Source organism: Emys orbicularis, chromosome 25, assembly GCF_028017835.1.
Source record: "Emys orbicularis isolate rEmyOrb1 chromosome 25, rEmyOrb1.hap1, whole genome shotgun sequence".
Lineage (NCBI taxonomy): Eukaryota > Metazoa > Chordata > Testudines > Emydidae > Emys > Emys orbicularis.
In genome coordinates, this window is record NC_088707.1 from 16,074,004 (window position 1) to 16,094,294 (window position 20,291).

Sequence of the window (20,291 nt, forward strand, 5' to 3'; positions counted from 1 at the left end):
AAGTGGATGGGAACCTGGGAGGCAGTGACCATGAGATGGTCGAGTTCAGGATCCTGACACAAGGAAGAAAGGAGAGCAGTAGAATACGGACCCTGGACTTCAGAAAAGCAGACTTTGACTCCCTCAGGGAACAGATGGGCAGGATCCCCTGGGAGAATAACATGAAGGGCAAAGGGGTCCAGGAGAGCTGGCTGTATTTTAAAGAATCCTTATTGCGGTTGCAGGAACAAACCATCCCGATGTGTAGAAAGAATAGTAAATATGGCAGGCGACCAGCTTGGCTAAACAGTGAAATCCTTGCTGATCTTAAACGCAAAAAAGAAGCTTACAAGAAGTGGAAGATTGGACAAATGACCAGGGAGGAGTATAAAAATATTGCTCAGGCATGCAGGAGTGAAATCAGGAAGGCCAAATCACACTTGGAGTTGCAGCTAGCAAGAGATGTTAAGAGTAACAAGAAGGGTTTCTTCAGGTATGTTAGCAACAAGAAGAAAGTCAAGGAAAGTGTGGGCCCCTTACTGAATGAGGGAGGCAACCTAGTGACCGAGGATGTGGAAAAAGCTAATGTACTCAATGCTTTTTTTGCCTCTGTCTTCACGAACAAGGTCAGCTCCCAGACTGCTGGACTGGGCAGCACAGTATGGGGAGAAGGTGACCAGCCCTCTGTGGAGAAAGAAGTGGTTCGGGACTATTTAGAAAAACTGGACGTGCACAAGTCCATGGGGCCGGATGCGCTGCATCCGAGGGTGCTAAAGGAGTTGGCGGATGAGATTGCAGAGCCATTAGCCATTATTTTTGAAAACTCATGGCGATCGGGGGAGGTCCCGGTTGACTGGAAAAAGGCTAATGTAGTGCCCATCTTCAAAAAAGGGAAGAAGGAGGATCCGGGGAACTACAGGCCAGTCAGCCTCACCTCAGTCCCTGGAAAAATCATGGAGCAGGTCCTCAAGGAATCAATTATGAAACACTTAGAGGAGAGGAAAGTGATCAGGAACAGTCAGCATGGATTCACCAAGGGGAAGTTGTGCCTGACTAACCTAATTGCCTTCTATGAGGAGATAACTGGCTCTGTGGATGAGGGGAAAGCAGTGGATGTGTCATTACTTGACTTTAGCAAAGCTTTTGATACGGTCTCCCACAGTATTCTTGCCGCCAAGTTAAAGAAGTATGGGCTGGATGAATGGACTGTAAGGTGGATAGAAAGCTGGCTCGATCGTCGGGCTCAACGGGTAGTGATCAATGGCTCCATGTCTAGTTGGCAGCCGGTTTCAAGCGGAGTGCCCCAAGGGTCGGTCCTGGGGCCGGTTTTGTTTAATATCTTTATTAATGATCTGGAGGATGGTGTGGACTGCACTCTCAGCAAGTTTGCAGATGACACTAAACTGGGAGGCGTGGTAGATACACTAGAGGGTAAGGATCGGATACAGAGGGACCTAGACAAATTGGAGGATTGGGCCAAAAAAAACCTGATGAGGTTCAACAAGGACAAGTGCAGAGTCCTGCACTTAGGACGGAAGAATCCCATGCACTGCTACAGACTAGGGACCGAATGGCTAGGTAGCAGTTCTGCAGAAAAGGACCTAGGGGTCACAGTGGACGAGAAGCTGGATATGAGTCAACAGTGCGCTCTTGTTGCCAAGAAGGCTAACGGCATTTTGGGCTGTATAAGTAGGGGCATTTCCAGCAGATCGAGGAACGTGATCGTTCCCCTTTATTTGACATTGGTGAGGCCTCATCTGGAATACTGTGTCCAGTTTTGGGCCCCACACTACAAGAAGGATGTGGAAAAATTGGAAAGAGTCCAGCAGAGGGCAACAAAAATGATTAGGGGTCTGGAGCACATGACTTATGAGGAGAGGCTGAGGGAACTGGGATTGTTTAGTCTCCAGAAGAGAAGAACGAGGGGGGATTTGATAGCTGCTTTCAACTTCCTGAGGGGGGGTTCCAAAGAGGATGGAGCTCGGCTGTTCTCAGTGGTGGCAGGTGACAGAACAAGGAGCAATGGTCTCAAGTTGCAGTGGGGGAGGTCTAGGTTGGATATTAGGAAAAACTTTTTCACTAGGAGGGTGGTGAAGCACTGGAATGCGTTACTTAGGGAGGTGGTGGAGTCTCCTTCTTTGGAGGTTTTTAAGGCCCGGCTTGACAAAGCCCTGGCTGGGATGATTTAGTTGGGAATTGGTCCTGCTTTGAGCAGGGGGTTGGACTAGATGACCTCCTGAGGTCCCTTCCAACCCTGATATTCTATGATTCTATGACTGTGCCGCAGGTGCAGTTACCTGGAGTTCTTGTGTGAGGCACACCCCACCACGGCCAGATTTGAGCCTCCCCACTCCACATAGCCGAAGAGCACACGGGATGCGCAACCCGGGAGAGATGGGACCTTGTCTAGCTGGAACAGGATTGTCAGGGACTGTCTACACTGCAGTCAGAGGTGTGATTGCAGCATGTGTAGACATACCCACCCTGGCTCTGCTGTAGCTAGATCACTGAGTGCCAATAGCAGGAAAGCCATGGTAGCACGGGCGGTGGCACAGGTTAGTACCATGGCCTCCTGGGCCTGCCCCCTCCTCTTCCATTTCGAAGCTCTAGGCCGGCACTGCGGAGGAGAGAGGAGCGGGCAGCGGGCCAGGCACGGGCCAGGTGTGGTGCAATCCAGGGCTGCACTTTGAGGGCATTAAAGTCCCTCGTTGGAGCAACTGGGCTTCAAAGAGTGAGGCCCAGAGGAGAACATCTACCCAGCGGTTACCTCCATGCACCACCAACGCCAGCTGGAGAGCGAGTCTGAGTCTACTGAATACAATTTGGAGGCCTGGCCTCCCTGTGCCCACCCTGTCCTTCCCTCAGCTCTGTGCAGGCAGCCACAAGCCAGGCAGGAAGTCCTGTCCCTTGCCCTCTGTGAGCACTCCGCACTCCCCATCGCTGGGTCTGTAAGGGAGCGAGTCTCAGGATAGTTGAGGATCTTGTTAAAGTCCCAGCTCCTGGAATCTGGTGATTTCATGAGAATTCTCGGCTTTCAGTAAAGAAGCAACGTGTCTAGCCCTTGTGATTGCAGAGAAAAGCTTCCACACGTGACCCCAAAAGACCAGCAAAGGAACTTGCCAAAGTTACTAGTTTTAGAATCTCATGATTTTAGGCCGATCTCCAATTTCCGAAGGCTGGGCTTTGGCAATGCAGGGCACCCATTTCCTCTGAAAAGCCCTTTCTAGAAGCACCAGGGCCCAGCTGGCTCTGTGTCCAACACATTGGTTCCCTCGGCCCTCACACCGAGAAGTACCTAGCGGTTCTGGGTCTACCAGGTGCCAACGACCCGGGGTCACACCTAGCCAGGAGACCTGGCGAAGGACCTACCCTCATGCCTTCGAATCTTGACAGAGCCCGCAGTGGTCGCAAAGCCCTCAGAGTCCTCAGAGATTTGATGGCACCCAGTTCGGAATAGCCCAGCCAGTTCGCTGTCAAGCTGATAATGGAAACCTTGGGAGAAACCCAGAGCCGTTAGCAGCGGCACCGATAGACCCAAGGCAGCTCCAGAGGAGATGGCAACCTACATAGGCGCTGATGTCCTCTGTTCCCAGGGGAGTGCTCGACCCCTGCTCTGCCCCAGGCCCCGCCCCCACTCCACCCCTTCCCCCAAGTCCCCACCCCGCCTCTTCCCACCCCTGCTCTTCCCCAGGCCCCGCCCCCACTCCACTCCTCCCCCCAAGCTCCCACCCCACGTCTTCTGCCCCCTCCCCCGCCTCTTCCTGCCCCTGCTCCTTCCCTACCCCCCCAGCGCCTCCTGCATGCCACTGAACAGCTGATCGTGGGGGGTGAAGGTGCTGGCAGGGAGGGGGAGGAACTGATCGGTGGGCCGCTGGCGGGTGGGAGGCGCTGGGGCGGGGAGGAGGCACTGATCCATGGGGCTGCCGGTGGGTGCTGAGCACCCACTACTTTTTTTCCATGGGTGTTCCAGCCCCAGAGTACCCATGGAGTCGGCACCTATGGCAACATGCCCTCTTCCCCTGCAGGGCCTGCGCCTCATTCCCCATCCCTGATGGACATTTCCCACCAGGAGGATTGGCGCTCAGAGGCTCAGCCCACTGGTTACGGGGTGAGCCTGGGGTTCAGGGGACCCTGCTTCTTTGCACATGCCCTGGGTGACCGTGGGCCAGTCCCTTGGGGGCGATCTACACAGCCTGGGCACCATAGGTGGTGCATGACTCTTGTGTTAGGGGAGGCTGGGTGCGAGCGCTGGAAGCTCCCAAGAAGTGGGGGAGGCCACTGGCACCTGGACCATGGCCCCACCTCCTGCTCCGCCCTGAGGCCCCGCCCACTCAGCCTTTTCCCCTGAGGCCCTGCCCCCACTCCACCTCTTCCCCTGAGGCTCCCCCACCCGCCGCTTGCTCCTCTCCTCCCTGAAGCACCCCCTGCCTGCTGCTTGCTCCTCTCCTTTCCTGAGGTCCCCCCTCTCACCCACTGCTCGCTCTCTCCTCTCTGCCCCCACCCCCAAGACTGCCCCACCCGCTGCTCATGCCTCATTACCCCCTCCCCCAAGGCCCTGCCACTCGTGTCTCTCTGCCTCCTCCCCTAAAGAGGCATAAGCGGTGGGCAGGGGGGTCTAGGGGGGCAGAGGCAGAGCAGGGGCAGGAAGAGGTGCAGCGCGGGCGAGGCCTCGGGGCAGAGTGCAGGCAGGGCCATGGTCCGGGCCCCAATGGTGCCCCCACTTCTCGGGAGCTTCCAGCGGCAGCGCTTCACAGGCGGTGGGCCCACAGCCGCCATTTCTTGCCTCTTATACCCACTGGCCATGCCAGGCAACGAGCCTCGGAGCCGGGGCCGACAGACTCAGGCTTGCTCTGCCATGCTAAAGAGCTCTGTGGATGCCGCGGGCCGGGCTCTGGCACCTCGGGAGGGCTTCACAGTCCAAGCCCTGGCCTGAGCTGCAGCTTCAGTGCTGGGGTTTGTGGGTAGAAGGGGGGCCAGTGCTGGGGATGCAAGGGGGGGATCAGTTCTGGGTTTGGGGGGAGAAGGGGGGCCAGTGCTGGGTTTGGGGGAAAGGGGGTCAGTGCTGGGGTTTGGGGATGCAAGAGGGGTCAGTGCTGGGGTTGGGGGGAGAAGGGGGGTCAGTGCTGGGGTTGGGGGGGCAAAGGGGGGTCAATGTTGGGGTTAGGGGGGAGAAGGGGCGTCAGTGCTGGGGTTAGGAGAGAGAATGGGGTCAGTGCTGGGGTTAGGGGGAGAAGAGGGGGTCAGTTCTGGGGAGGGGGAGAAGGGGGGCCAGTGCTGGGGATGCAAGGGGGGGATCAGTTCTGGGTTTGGGGGGAGAAGGGGGGGTCAGTGCTGGGTTTGGGGGAAAGGGGGTCAGTGCTGGGGTTTGGGGATGCAAGAGGGGTCAGTGCTGGGGTTAGGGGGAGAAGAGGGGTCAGTGCTGGGTTTGGGGGTGCAAGGGGCAGTCAGTGCTGGGGTTTGGGGGGAGAAGAGGGGGTCAGTTCTGGGGAGGGGGAGAAGGGGGGCCAGTGCTGGGGATGCAAGCGGGGGATCAGTTCTGGGTTTGGGGGGAGAAGGGGGGTCAGTGCTGGGTTTGGGGGAAAGGGGGTCAGTGCTGGGGTTTGGGGATGCAAGAGGGGTCAGTGCTGGGGTTGGGGGGAGAAGGGGGGTCAGTGCTGGGGTTGGGGGGGCAAAGGGGGGTCAATGTTGGGGTTAGGGGGGAGAAGGGGTGTCAGTGCTGGGGTTAGGAGAGAGAATGGGGTCAGTGCTGGGGTTAGGGGGAGAAGAGGGGTCAGTGCTGGGTTTGGGGGTGCAAGGGGCAGTCAGTGCTGGGGTTTGGGGGGAGAAGAGGGGGTCAGTTCTGGGGAGGGGGAGAAGGGGGGCCAGTGCTGGGGATGCAAGAGGGGGATCAGTTCTGGGTTTGGGGGGAGAAGGGGGGTCAGTGCTGGGTTTGGGGGAAAGGGGGTCAGTGCTGGGGTTTGGGGATGCAAGAGGGGTCAGTGCTGGGGTTAGGGGGAGAAGAGGGGTCAGTGCTGGGTTTGGGGGTGCAAGGGGCAGTCAGTGCTGGGGTTTGGGGGGAGAAGAGGGGGTCAGTTCTGGGGAGGGGGAGAAGGGGGGCCAGTGCTGGGGATGCAAGCGGGGGATCAGTTCTGGGTTTGGGGGGAGAAGGGGGGTCAGTGCTGGGTTTGGGGGAAAGGGGGTCAGTGCTGGGGTTTGGGGATGCAAGAGGGGTCAGTGCTGGGGTTGGGGGGAGAAGGGGGGTCAGTGCTGGGGTTGGGGGGGCAAAGGGGGGTCAATGTTGGGGTTAGGGGGGAGAAGGGGCGTCAGTGCTGGGGTTAGGAGAGAGAATGGGGTCAGTGCTGGGGTTAGGGGGAGAAGAGGGGTCAGTGCTGGGTTTGGGGGTGCAAGGGGCAGTCAGTGCTGGGGTTTGGGGGGAGAAGAGGGGGTCAGTTCTGGGGAGGGGGAGAAGGGGGGCCAGTGCTGGGGATGCAAGAGGGGGATCAGTTCTGGGTTTGGGGGGAGAAGGGGGGTCAGTGCTGGGTTTGGGGGAAAGGGGGTCAGTGCTGGGGTTTGGGGATGCAAGAGGGGTCAGTGCTGGGGTTGGGGGGAGAAGGGGGGTCAGTGCTGGGGTTGGGGGGGCAAAGGGGGGTCAATGTTGGGGTTAGGGGGGAGAAGGGGTGTCAGTGCTGGGGTTAGGAGAGAGAATGGGGTCAGTGCTGGGGTTAGGGGGAGAAGAGGGGTCAGTGCTGGGTTTGGGGGTGCAAGGGGCAGTCAGTGCTGGGGTTTGGGAGGAGAAGAGGGGGTCAGTTCTGGGGTTTGGGGGTACAAGGGGATCAGTGTTGGGGTAAAGGGGGAAGTCAGTGTTGTGAGTGTCACTCTTAGGGTGGAAAGGCCTTTTCGAATGGAACGGTTTTCAGTGCTCCCTATAGCCCCCACTCTGCATTTGCCTGCTCTCTGGACGCCTGTCCCACAGCCAGGTCCCCAAACACGGATCTGGGCCATGTCAGAGCACTATGTGCTGGAACCACATTGTAAAACTGGACCATGGAGCACCCCATCAAGCCCAGGCCCCCATCCCACTCAGTGTGGGAGCAGCCTGGGCTGCGGCCTCTTTTAGAGCCTGCATGGAGCAGAGATTCTGCATTCACAGACCCAAATGGCCCTTGACCCAGAGATTGCTACATTTCCCGTGCCCCAGAGCTATCCCTTTGCCCTTTGCTGCAGAAATATCTGCTGATTGCTAATGTAAAGCTCCAAATCATGGAGATGCTCTTTCCTGCTCCATTGCTCGAGCAGCAACTTACATCCACGATGAGAAAATCGAGCCAGCACCAGGCATTGGTGAAATACACCTTGAAACCATAGGCCACCCACTTGAGTAGCATCTCGAGGACAAACACGAAGGAGAAGACCTTGTCAGCGTACTCCAGGATCGTGCGGATCACCTTCCGCTGCTCAATGTAGACGTCTTCAAAAGCCTAGTAGAGACGCAGAGCTAGATGAGTCGGGCTTCCGTGAGATGGGCTCTAAGCAGAGGAATTCACGGCTACAGTGGGACAGGAGAGCAGCAGCCGGACTGAGGCCTTTCTCCTTTTGCTACATTTAAAGGGTTCTGGTGGTTTTAAAGGGCAAAAATTTCCAAAGCACTTCAGTGACTTAGGAGCCTAAAGCCCATTTTAAAAAGTGACAGACACTTAGTGCTGGATTTTGAAAGGTAGTTGAGCATCCAAAGGTGCCAATGAAATCAATGGGAGATAGGCGCAGAGGGCATTTGAAAATCCCACTGAGTGCCTATTTGCATCTTTAGGCACCTAAATACCTCTGAAATTCTGAGGCCTTGGAGCCTATGTCCATTGACAGTGGCACTCCTAAGTGCCTAAACCACTTCTGAAAATTGGACTCAGGCCCCTAAGTCACTTAGACACATGAAAATGTTACCCCCAGAGTTGCAGGGAGGAAGGTCTCAGGAATGCAAACAAGGACTGATTTTTGCAGCCCAGATGTATTCAGTCCAAATATTTAAAGGGGAACCAAAAACAAGCTGATCCATGACTTACTGTCTGACCAACTTCAAACCATCACTCAAGCACTAGGATAGCAAAGCAATAACCAGCTGCTAATGCAAATACAATAATCTTGTCTAATGAGTGTCCCCTGACAGCCAGGGCCACAGAGCTGATGAAAAGTGATAAAAGCATCCCCGTAAAATCAAGCCACCGTTACGAAAAAGTTATCTGGCAATGTCGAAGTGTGGGTGGTATTTGCCAAGGGAGAATGGACTATACGCCCTGCAGCCCGGCCACCCGAGCAGACCCACAGTCATCTAAGACATGCGAGGGGGACGGATCTGCAAAAGCTGTGATTTGGCTCTGACACCCTCTTTCAAAGAGCAGGGCCCTGGCGCAGTGGGGTGGTGTCTCCCAGAGCATTGGGAGTCCCTAGGAATGGCCAATTTTGGGGCCATTCGAGGCTTTTATCTCTAGGTTGCAAATCTTTGGGGATTACAGAAATCCCTTCCAAATGGGAACAAATGAAATGAAGTTTCCCGGAGTGGGCGGGAGTTGTGAACAATCTCATTTATTCATCTAAATGAATCATTAATACTGAACATAAGAACATCAGAATGGCCACACTGGGTCAGACCAAAGGTCCATCTAGCCTAGTGTCCTGTCTTCCAACAGCGGCCAATGCCAGATGCCTCAGAGGGAATGAACAGAACAGGTAATCATCAAGTGATCCATCCCCTGTCGCCCATTCCCAGCTTCTGGCAAACAGAGGCTAGGGACACTCTCCCTGCCCATCCTGGCTAATAGCCATTGATGGACCTATCCTCCATGAATTTATCTAGTTCTTTTTTGAACCCTGTTATAGTCTTGGCCTTCACAACATCCTCTGGCAAGGAGTTCCACAGGTTAACTGTGCGTTGTGTGAAAAAATACTTCCTTTTGTTTGTTTTAAACCTGCTGCCTATTCATTTCATTTGGTGATCCCTAGTTCTTGTGTTATGAGAAGGAGTAAATAACACTTCCTTATTTACTTTCTCTACATCAGTCATGATTTTATAGACTTCTATCATATCCCCCCTTAGTCGTCTCTTTTCCAAGATGAAAAGTCCCAGTTTTATTAATCTCACCTCATACGAAAGCCGTTCCATACCACTAATAATTTTTGTTTCCCTTTTCTGAACCTTTTCCAATTCCAATATATCTTTTTTTGAGATGAGGCGACCACATCTGCACGCAGTATTCAAGGTGTGGGTGTACCATGGATTTATATAGAGGCAATATGATATTTTCTGTCTTATTATCTATACCTTTCTTAATGATTTCCAACATTCTGTTCACTTTTTTGACTGATGTTTTGACTGATGCATTGAGTGGATGTTTTCAGAGAACTATCCACAATGACTCTAAGATCTCTCTCTTGAGTGGTAACAATTAATTTAGACCCCATCATTTTATATGTATAGTTGGAATTATGTTTTCCAACGCGCATTACTTTGCATTTATCAACATTGAATTTCATCTGCCATTTTGTTGCCCAGTCACCCAGTTTTGTGAGATCCTTTTGTAGCTCTTCACAGTCTGCTTGGGACTTAACTATCTTGAATAATTTTGTATCATCTGCAAATTTTGCCACCTCACTGTTTACCCCTTTTTCCAGATCATTTATGAATATGTTGAATAGGACTGGTCCCAGAACAGACCCCTGCGGGACATCACTATTTACCTCTCTCCATTCTGAAAACTGACCTACCCTTTGTTCCCTACCTTTTAACCAAAACAACAAGGAGTCTGGTGGCACCTTAAAGACTAACAGATTTATTTGGGCATAAGCTTTCGTGGGTAAAAACCTCACTTCTTCAGATGAGGTTTTTACCCACGAAAGCTTATGCCCAAATAAATCTGTTAGTCTTTAAGGTGCCACCAGACTCCTTGTTGTTTTTGTAGATACATTCTAACACGGCTACCCCCTGATACTTGACACCTTTTAACCAGTTACCAATCTATGAGAGAACCTTCCCTCTTATCCTATGACAGCTTACTTTACATGAGAGCCTTTGGTGAGGGACCTTGTCAAAGGCTTTCTGAAAATCTAAGTACACTATATCCACTGGATCCTCTTTGTCCACATGCTTGTTGAACCCCTCAAAGAATTCTAGTAGATTAGTGAGGCATGATTTCCCTTTACAAAAACCATGTTGACTCTTCCCCAACAGATCGTGTTCATCTGTGTGTCTGATAATTTTGTTCTTTACTATAGTTTCAACCAGTTTGCCCTGTACTGAAGTCAGGCTTACTGGCCTGAAACCTACTGATGGCATTTTACTGTTCAACATTAAGTATTTTGCCACTGATCAAAGCAAAACATCCCCAGTTGCGGTGCTTAGCCCACAGCCCCAAACTGCCTCCCTCATCTGGCCAGGTGCCCAAAGCACTGAATGCTGATCCTTTAGCTTAATATCCAATTCACCTCCTTTTAGGGAGTACCTGGTGCTGCCACAAAGCCTGCATGCAGAGTGCCATTCCGGGGTCCCACAATCCAGGGGGCTTGGTGCAGGGCACATGGGGGCTTCGGTGAGGGACCGAAAGCTGTGACTCACCAGCGCTCCGCTACTGAGCAGGATCATGAAGATGATAAAGGTCTCGAACCAGTTGTGCTCGACGATCTTGAAACAGGTTTTCCGAAGGTTCCACCAGATCTTCCCCTTGTCGGTTGTGATGTCGACGTTGAGGAAAGGAAAGCGCCGCACGCAGGCTGGGGGGGGGGGTGCAGAGTGGCACCTGTTAGCTCCTGAGCCACGGCATGGCACACGCAGACGCAGGGCCAGCACCCCCTCTGGGGAGCTGCAGGTGGCAGAGTCGTCTTCCAGTGCAGCGAGCCAGCCAGGTGCTGCTCTGCCAGACTGCCAGGCCTGGGTGGCCACACACCAAGGCAAGCTGGGCCTGGATGGGCAGAGCCGGTCCAGCCTGGAGACAGGTGAATTCGACTCATCTGCCAGGAACCTGCCCAGCGGGACGGACTAGGCCAGGGTGTAAAGCTGCTCACCTGTGTCAGGATGCTGTGGCATTGCCGCCTGCCCTCGCCTGGGGGAGCACCTCCTCTGGGGCATACGGCCCAAAACCATACACCCCATCAGCCCCCTGCTGCTCCCCTCCACCAGCCCCCCTGGCTGCTCCTCTGACCTCTCCCCTCCACCGGCCCCCGCCCTCCACCCCTCCTCTGCACCAGCCCCCTTGACCCCTCCCCTGCACTGGCCCCCCGCCCCTCCCCTCCCCTGCACCAGCCCCTCTGACCCATCCTCTACGTGCCCCCACCCCTCCCTAACACCAGTTCTTTCCTCACTCCACTCCCTCTCATGCCTCTCTTTTCTGCTCCTTAACACCAGCCCCTCCTTTTCTTCCCTCTTTCTTTCTCTGTCCCCCACAACAGCCCCTCCCCCCGCTTCCCCTTTGCCTTTCCCCCTCCAGGCCTTGCCTTCCCCAACGTTTTTCTTTGACCTGGTCCATGTACAATTCCTGACCCGCTGCAAGACGCCTGCCTCCCACCACCAACCCTGGCTAGCGCTGGCCATGCTGCACCCTCCACCCCTGGGAAAACTATCAATGGAGGGGGCTGGCGCCCTTTGGGCCAGGGGCCTGTCTCAGCCTGGGAAGCATTGTGCTTGTGAGTTGCCATGTTTGTTCTGGGGTGGGATCTGGTGTAGCGCTGCATGAGTTTGGGGTGGGATTCCTGGAGGGGGGTGGGATCCCAGGGGGGTTGGGATCCCTGGGGGGCTGTGTGAATTTGGGATGGGATCCCATGGGTGTTGGGAACCAGAGGGGTTGGGATTCCATGGGGGCTTTGTGAGTTTGGGGTGTGATTCCAGGGGGGATGGGATCCATGGGGGCTGTGAGTTTGGGATGGGATCCCATGGGTGTTGGGAACCAGAGGGGTTGGGATTCCATGGGGGCTCTGTGAGTTTGGCGTGGGATCTGACCATGTTAGATCTTTCTCTGCTACACTGAAGAGCCCATGATTAAATATTTGTTCCCCAGGTAGGTACTTATAGACAGTGATCAAGTCACCCCTTAACTGTCCCTTTGTTAATCTAACTAGATTGAGCTCCTGGGGTCTATCACCGCAGGGCTAGTTCTCTACCCTTGGCCCATTCTCTGTTGGTTTCAGGGCAGTTGTGCTGTGTTTTGCAGGCACAGCTGGTGCTCTGGGACCATACCAGGATGGGGTAACCCTCCACCCTCCTGCTCCCCCGTGTCTCTCTCTACAGGGTCACTGCGTGGCTCCCTTACCCTCGGTGAAGCACTCCTCAGGCCCCTGGCCATCGGCAGCCTCGTCTGCAGCCTCCTCCGCCTCCACCTCTGGCGCCTTGTAATCCACAGTGCTGCACATGGATGACGTGCTGCCGCCAGACAGCGGCTTCTGTGGAGAGCAGGGACAGAGACAGACTCAGCCCAGGGCTCCAGCAGGCACCAGGGACAGATTCACAAACAGGAGACACCCCGAATGCTGGGAGTGGCTAATGCACCAGCAACAAATGGCTTCACACGTTGGAGACCAAATGCTTCCAGGGAGTAATAGAGGCCTCATCTTGGGCAGGGGTGGTTACAGCACAGGTCGGGAAGGGCTGGGTTAGTGCAATTCTGAAAGACGTAGTTAAAGCCAACCTAAGCCCTGAGGTAGACACTGGGAGGTCAATGGAAGAACTCCTCCCTTGACCTCGCTACTGTCTCTCAAGGAGGCGGACTAACTACAGCGATGGCCAAACCCCTTCTGTCTCCATAGCAAGTGGCTACGCTATAGTAGCGAAGCTGCCGCAGTGCCGCTGTAGCACTTGTAGTCTAGACATACCACAATTCTATGCCCGAGCATGGCAGGTGGGCGGCGAGGAGCCCTGGTGGGATGCGCTGTGGGGTCTTGCCTCCCCAAGGCAGGGCTCGGGGAATGGTTCTGGGTGAGTGGGCTGCACTAGTGGCTCTCCACCTTTCCAGACTACTGCACCCCTTTCAGGAGTCTGATCTGTATGGTGGTACCCCCAAGTTTCACCTCACTTCAAATCTACTTGCTTACAAAATGAGACATAAAATACAACAGTGTCGCAGCACACTATTACTGAAATATTGCTGACTTTCTCCTTTTTACCATGCAATTATGAAATCAATTGGAATATAAACATTGCACTTACATGTCAGTGTACAGTGTACAGAGCAGTATAAACACGTCATTGTCTGTATGAAATTTTAGTTTGTACTGACTTCGCTAGTGCTTTTCATGTAGCCTGTTGTAAAACTAGGCAAATATTTAGATGAATTAATGTACCCTCTGGAAGACCTCTGCGTACTCCCAGGGGTAAACGTACCCCTGGCTGAGAACCACTGAGCTGCGCTACGCCCAGGGGGATCAGGGAGTGGGGGTGATTGAAACTTTTGGAAACAGGAGTTTGTTAGTCCAAAAATGGCAATTTTTAAAATGAATATTTTCACCAAAAATGGTCATCTTAAATAAAAAGTTCTTGGTGAATTTTCTCGGGATATTTTTATTCACTTTTGTTTTTAATCAACAACATGATGGAAGTGGATACTGATGTCTGCAAATGATTTTTTTTTATTTTTATGTTTTGGATAAAAATGGCAATAAAAATTTGTTGCAAAAAATGTGGAAACCCACAAAACTGCTGGGAACTCTGCAAAACGAAAACCGCCATGAAATGCCCATGCTGTTTGCCATGTTCTTTTTCTGTGTATTGACCAACTCATTCAAAGACCCCCTCTGTTGCCCCCGCAGGCAGCTACAGGATCAGATTTTTTCAGTTTAAATCAAAGTGGCCACCCACTTCAGCTTCAGGTGAGATGTTACAAGTATCCGAAGAAGTGGGCTGTAGCCCACGAAAGCTTATGCTCAAATAAATTTGTTAGTCTCTAAGGTGCCACAAGTACTCCTGTTCTTTAAGTAAGAATCAGGAAGCCAGAAGTTGCAGAATCAAAGGAAGGAAGCAGCACAATTCCTGGTGTGGCTTGCATCAGAGAGCTTGTCCCAGAAATGGTGGTGCAGGGGGAGAGCCGTGTCACAGCCCATGGGGGCGCTGATCATATGGAGAGAGCTCACCCCTGCAAAGGGGTCGCCACTTTTGATGAGCTGTGTTTCTCGAGCATTTCCCAAGTCCCAAAACGCCAGCTGGTCGGGAATTTTCTAAAGAAACATTATTTTCATTGGAAAAATGCTGATTTGACAAAAGCGAAACTGTTGGTGAGAAAGGGTGAATCTCCCACTTAGAATTTTTTTTGAAAAAATAAACAAACGTTTGGAAGTGTCAAAATGTCATGTTTTGATAATTTCGAGTCAAAAACCTTGGTTTCCCAGTTTAAAACAAGTTGTCTGCTTGCAATTTTAGTTACTTTATACTAAAAAAAGATGAAAAAAGGTAAAAAAATTGAAACATTTGAAATGAGCGAAATGACACATTTCATTTGACCTTGTCTGGATTCTTTTTGGGATGATCCGTGTGCAAAATTTGTCGAGATTCTGCTTTTTGTTCCAATTCAGAACAGAAACACTTCCAAAAGCTCACAAGATCTTGCAGGACGGAAAAGCCATTTCCCACCCAGCTCTATCCAAAATCTCCGAATGCTTCTCATTGCCCTGGTCCTGTCCCTGGGCTACCAACCCCACTGAAATCCCCGACAAATGCCCTTTGTTATAATTAGACCAGCAGAAACCTGGGCTCCCGGAATTCTGTTTATCTCAAATATTTCTGGCTCCACTTACTCTGAAGAGCTTTTAGGACAAAGTTCACTCCAGTGCAAAACCTGGATTCCAAATAGTTTTCACCCAGTAGAACTGACTCTGAATCTTGACTTGGCTGGGCTCCCAGAAAGCACTCTGCAACCTCCAGTGGGTTAGATAAGAAGAGAAAAATCTTAGCAAATCTCCAGGGATCCTCCTATTTTTATCTGTCTTTCCAGCTTGAATAGCCAGCTTTATCCAATGTGCTGAGCGGCCATGTGGTAGGTAGAGACACATCTACATACCTGTACATATTACACAGCAACAAGAGACCCCACGACAAGGAACTGATATGAAGGGGTATCTTGTGTGCAATTGGCATGTGCACTGTAGGGCTAATCTCCCCCAAGGTCACTAGCAAGTGTCAGTGCATTCAATCAATCACAGATGAGACAGAGATTCTGGAGCCAAGGGGCGCAGGTGGCAACTTATGGCCCCAAAAGTTCCAGCCATCGCTCATACTGGGTATTGTATCCACCAGGGGGTGAGATACGCCAGCTGCTCTGCGTTGATTCACTGGACACCGCAGCCAACAAGGTAGCCAGTAGCCAGCCGATTTGGCCATGTTGCACTGTGGAACTAACATGCCCCAGTCTCCCACTGGGGCTAAACTGGAGTTCAGAAAGGGTGGGAAAGGAAGGAAGCAGAGGGGGATCAGAAGAGCTGGGACAGAGCTAAGCTCACCCATGATCCCACATATGAGGGCCACACATGAGCCAATTGCCACAGGAGCTAGTCCGGCCAAGTTACACGGTGAGGTATACAAACTGTTCCGAACGCCTGTGAAGGGCTCCAGAAAGGCAAAAGAGATGCATGAGCCAGGCTGGTGAGACTGACAACAGATGCCTCCATCACAGCCATTGCTCCAGCCAATGCTTGGAACAGCTTCTGAATGTGGGTCACTAGAATACCCAGCTGCTCCAAACACAAGTAGAAAAAATTCCCTTCCTGCAGCCCGCAGCGCTTCCCACTCTCTGCACTTTGCCGCCAGTAGGCAGAACCCCACATGGAGAGCTGTGGTTGGAATCACATACATGGCTTCAGAGAATGCTCGGTATTGTTCTGTTCTTCCCTTCCCTATCCCTGTTGGCTGCCTTGCCCCAGTGGCTCGAAATGTTGAAAAATTTCATTTTGGCTATGATTGACATTAACCCATGTCCTCTGAACTGCCCCAGTGCCTCATGGGAGTTGTAGTACCTATGTAGACTAGCACAGAACAGAATGCTTCTTGCCCCCATTCACTTACGTGAGCCAGGATCCCTGGCTAGACTTTATCTCCCTTGATGCACTACAGTCATGTGACTCCCAAGAGGCATTGCAACCATTCAAACAAATGGAAGGCTGTAGTGCATCATGGATGATGTAGTCCAGCCAGGGAGCCTTCCCCATAGAGGAGAATGGGAGCATGAGGTATCTGAACTATACCTCCCATGAGTCACCTGCATATTTTGTTACCTTGCTGTTTATTTCCTCTCTAGACTGCTAATGAAAATGCTACAAAGAGCCCATGGGAGAGCTGCCCCAGCACACTGCAGTTTAGAATGACCCTTTCTTTAGGACCTTCTGGTCAGCTTTCAGTCCCCTGTTTGAATGGATTTTTCAAGGCAGATCCTGTGAGACGCAGTATCCAATGCTTCTCCTATACTAATGTATACTAATGTATACTTACATCACAGTTACTATCGAAAGTGTAATCAATGTATAATGCAGAGTGTATTATAAGAGAGGCAACAGCCACTCCATAACTAAGGCTCCTGCAAGATTCCCCTGTTTAGTCCCTATGATAACTTTGCCTTGGAACATGACTTTGCCTTGGAAAGTACCATATTTACTGTGAAGGCAAAGAAGAATGTTTCTGCAAAGTCTGAGAAAAATCTGTCAAGCATTTTTGAGTAACAGCCCATGAACAAATGCCCTCGGATGTGAAATAGCTATGGTAGCCTAATGTTCCCTCTGGCTCAAAAGCAGCTGATCCTGGAACTAACAGATTGTAAGTGAGAAAAGTTATTAATGATTTTCTTTGAGGTTCAATCCTGTTCCAAATGATATCAGTGGGAGTTATGGGGCTGATCCTGCTCTCGTTGTTTTATCCCTGAGAGCTGGAGCGGGCTGTGTGATCAGAATTTTCAAAAGTGGATGCTGAGGATTTTTGAAAACTTGGCCCCGGTTTAAATATTTCTAACCTTTATTTTCTTTTATTCTTCGAGTCCTGTCTCTAGTTTTTAAAGTGGAACCAATCACTGTTATTCTAAAAGCAGCTTAACCATCAAATAATGATAACAACATTTCAGGTTGAGGAGCAGGGTATGAGCTGGAGACACAAGGGGTCAAATTTTCAAATGTGCCTAAGTGACTTAAGAACCTAAGAGCTATTTTCAAATCAATGGGAGTCAGGCGCCTAAATGGGACTCATTAAAAATCAGTGGGACTCAGGTTCTTAAGTGCCTAAATCACTTTTGAAAATGAGTCTCAGGCTCCGAATCATGCAGATACTTTTGAAAATTTGACCCAAAGTCTTTGTCTTTACAGCCCCTTTAACTGTTCACGAATTGCCTGCGATTCAATGGGATTCTGACAGATCTGTTCACAGTTTGAGATGATTTGCCAGGTATTTTCTGTGATCGTCCATCAGGTGGTTGGTTGCTCACAGGCTATCCTGATAGCTTTGCTTTGAGCGCTTGATATTCACAGTACAAGGGCCAGACTGTGATATCCTGATTTCCAATAGCTCAGACCTTGCTGGAGGAGAACTATTGAAATCAATGGGGCACAAGCGGCCACAGATGCTGTTCGATGTGAGAAAAGAGAGCACAGTCCATCCCCCAGTGTCAAGTTCTTTCGACTGGACACCTGCATGCAATGCTAAGTGTAGAAGAGCTGAGCTAGGCATTTCTTGAGTCATTCCTTGTTTCTGTTCCCTGATTGGATGGCTTACTTTTAAACCAAGGCCCCTGGTGTGTTAGCAATACAATTCCAAAATGCAGTGCTTACATGTCTGCCACTAGGTGTCATCCTAACACAGTGGGAGAGCCCTGGACTTCAAATTAGGGCTCATCTACACTGGGAACGCATAGCTACGTCTCCGGCGTGTGAAATCCGCACCGCCCAGGGATGCAAATATGCTGACCTCACCCCCAGTTCTTCGACGACCTGGCGACCGCCTCTCGGGAGGTGTCTGAATGACAGTGATGGGAGAACCCTACCCATCACAGTAGTGACTGTCTACACAACCGTGAGGCAGCTGTGCCACTGTAGTGTTTCAGGAGCAGCCTTTTAGAGTCACAGGGGTTAAAAAGGCCAGCCGGGACCCCCAGATCACCTAGTCCCTGCAAAGCACAGGCCACCGACACCACCCAGCACCCGCATACTGACCCCCAACAACCAAAATGAGCCCAAAGCATCACAGCCCTCAGGAGACTGGACTATGACATGGCACAGGCAGAGACCAGGAGGCACTGAGGTGCACCAGTGCCCGAGGGCAGGGGAATGATGAAGTGAGATACACCCAGTGACCTGCCCCCCACACTGCAGGCGAAGGCAACACCCCCTGCCCCAAGCTCACTGCCAACCTGACCTGGGGGGAAATTCCTGCCCCACCTCACATACAGCACTCGGTTAGACCCTGAGCTTGTGAGCTAGACTCACCAGCCAAGCACCTGAGAGAGAGAGAATGGACTGTCACTTTCCACCCCCACCCCAAGCAGGGAAGGGACCATGAAGTGTGGGTGAGGGGCACAGAGCTTCTATCAGAGCTGCTGCCTCATGCAGCACCCCAGACTATGCTCCACTCCCCCACAGGCTGGCACCACCCACGCATTCGCCCATCCATCATGGACATGGGGGGGCCTGTGTCTGTCAGGAAGCAGAGCCTGGGCTGGGAGTTGCGGGGGTCCAGGGAGCAGCAGATGGAGAAACTCTGGGGTGGTGTGTCTGGGGAAGTCTAGAAGCTGGGGAGGGGCGAGGAGAAGTCACAGGGGGCATGGATCCTCCAGCACTGGTTGCAGAGTTCCTTGTAGGGACAGGCTCAGAGCGGCTTTGACAGAGCCAGGCCAGTGGGAAGGGACGGGCGGGCGGTGGGGGCAATATGGGAAGTAGTGGGGATGGGAGGGCAGAGGCAGCCCCACGGGCATGGGCTCCAGGGACTCAGACCTCCCCATCCCCACTGTCACTGTACCCCCAGCCCCAGAGACACTCCCAAACCTACTGACTCCCACTGCACCTCCAGCCCCCTATCCCCAGAAAGACCCCCAAATCACACAGACCCTAAGCCCCAGAGAGCCTCCAAACCTCACTGCTATTTCACCCCCAGAGAGACCTCCAAACCCACTGAATCTCACTGCACCCCCAGCCCCCTATCCCCAGAGAGACCCCCCAAATCACAGAGACCATAAATGCCAAAGAGACCCCCGAGCCCATTGAATGCCACTACACCCCCAGTCCCAGAGAACCCCAACCCCACTGAATCTCACTGTACCTGTATCCCCAGAGACCCCCCAGCCCCACTGAATTTCACTGTACCTCTATCGCCAGAGACCCCCCAGCCCCACTGAATTTCACTGTACCTCTATCGCCAGAGACCCCCCAGCCCCACTGAATCTCGCTGCACCCCCACCCCATATTCCCAGAGACCCCCCAACCCCACTGAATCTCACTGTACCTGTATCCCCAGAGACCCCCAGCCCCACTGAATTTCACTGTACCTTTATCGCCAGAGACCCCCCAGCCCCACTGAATCTCGCTGCACCCCCACCCCATATTCCCAGAGACCCCCCAACCCCACTGAATCTCACTGTACCTGTATCCCCAGAGACCCCCCAGCCCCACTGAATTTCACTGTACCTCTATCGCCAGAGACCCCCCCAACCCCACTGAATCTCACTGCACCCCCACCCCATATTCCCAGAGACCCCCCAACTCCAGTGAATCTCACTGTAGCCATATCCCCAGAGATCCCCAGCTCCACCGAATTTCGCGGCACCCCCATTCCCATATCCCCCTCAACTCACAGGATGTATTTAATTTTAATAATTTGTATGAAGCCTGCAGCCTCTTTTAAAACAAATATGTGCAAATGGCTTCATGAGTGAAAGGTTGAAGGTGCTGATGTGATGTGTTTATCAAAGAACTTGTGAATTGTCTGTATCAAGTGTGTGAAAATTTAAATCGGCTGGGTTATGACAGACTCCCCCCCCCGTCCTTTTCTTCAGACCGCGTTAAGCACTGGGGAGCCAGGCTCTACCATGGAGCCGGAGCAAGGGGATATTGATGGGGCACAACCCTGAAAAGGATTCCTTACAGAAATGGCCAGTGTCTGCCACTGCCCAGCTCATGTGGGCGGAACTTAGCCCCATCCTTTACCCTACTCCTGCCCCAGCTTGACATGTTTGTTTAAGGGGGGAGCAGCTCTGTGTGGCCCTTCTTGCCTCCACCCCCCCCAGGTTCATTAGCTTGGCATCAGACGCTGGAAGAAAACAAGCCCCAGCGTCCAGCCAGTTACGAGAGATTCCAATTCTCCAGGTGAAATCCTGGCCCATTGAAGTCAATGGCAAAGC

At 52.4% G+C, this 20,291-nt stretch overlaps 1 protein-coding gene across 1 annotated transcript in view; it reads right to left on the reverse strand.

The window, feature by feature from the left end:
- SCN4A (sodium voltage-gated channel alpha subunit 4) overlaps window positions 1-20,291 on the reverse strand; it is a 109,723-nt gene that overhangs the window by 16,199 nt on the left and 73,233 nt on the right. Inside the window, exons 16-19 of the mRNA XM_065422505.1 lie at window positions 12,249-12,378; window positions 10,562-10,716; window positions 7,263-7,436; window positions 3,349-3,471 (exon numbers count right to left, since the gene is read on the reverse strand). Of these exons, the coding sequence (XP_065278577.1) occupies window positions 3,349-3,471; window positions 7,263-7,436; window positions 10,562-10,716; window positions 12,249-12,378 (582 nt within the window). The remainder of the gene's footprint in view (window positions 1-3,348; window positions 3,472-7,262; window positions 7,437-10,561; window positions 10,717-12,248; window positions 12,379-20,291) is intronic.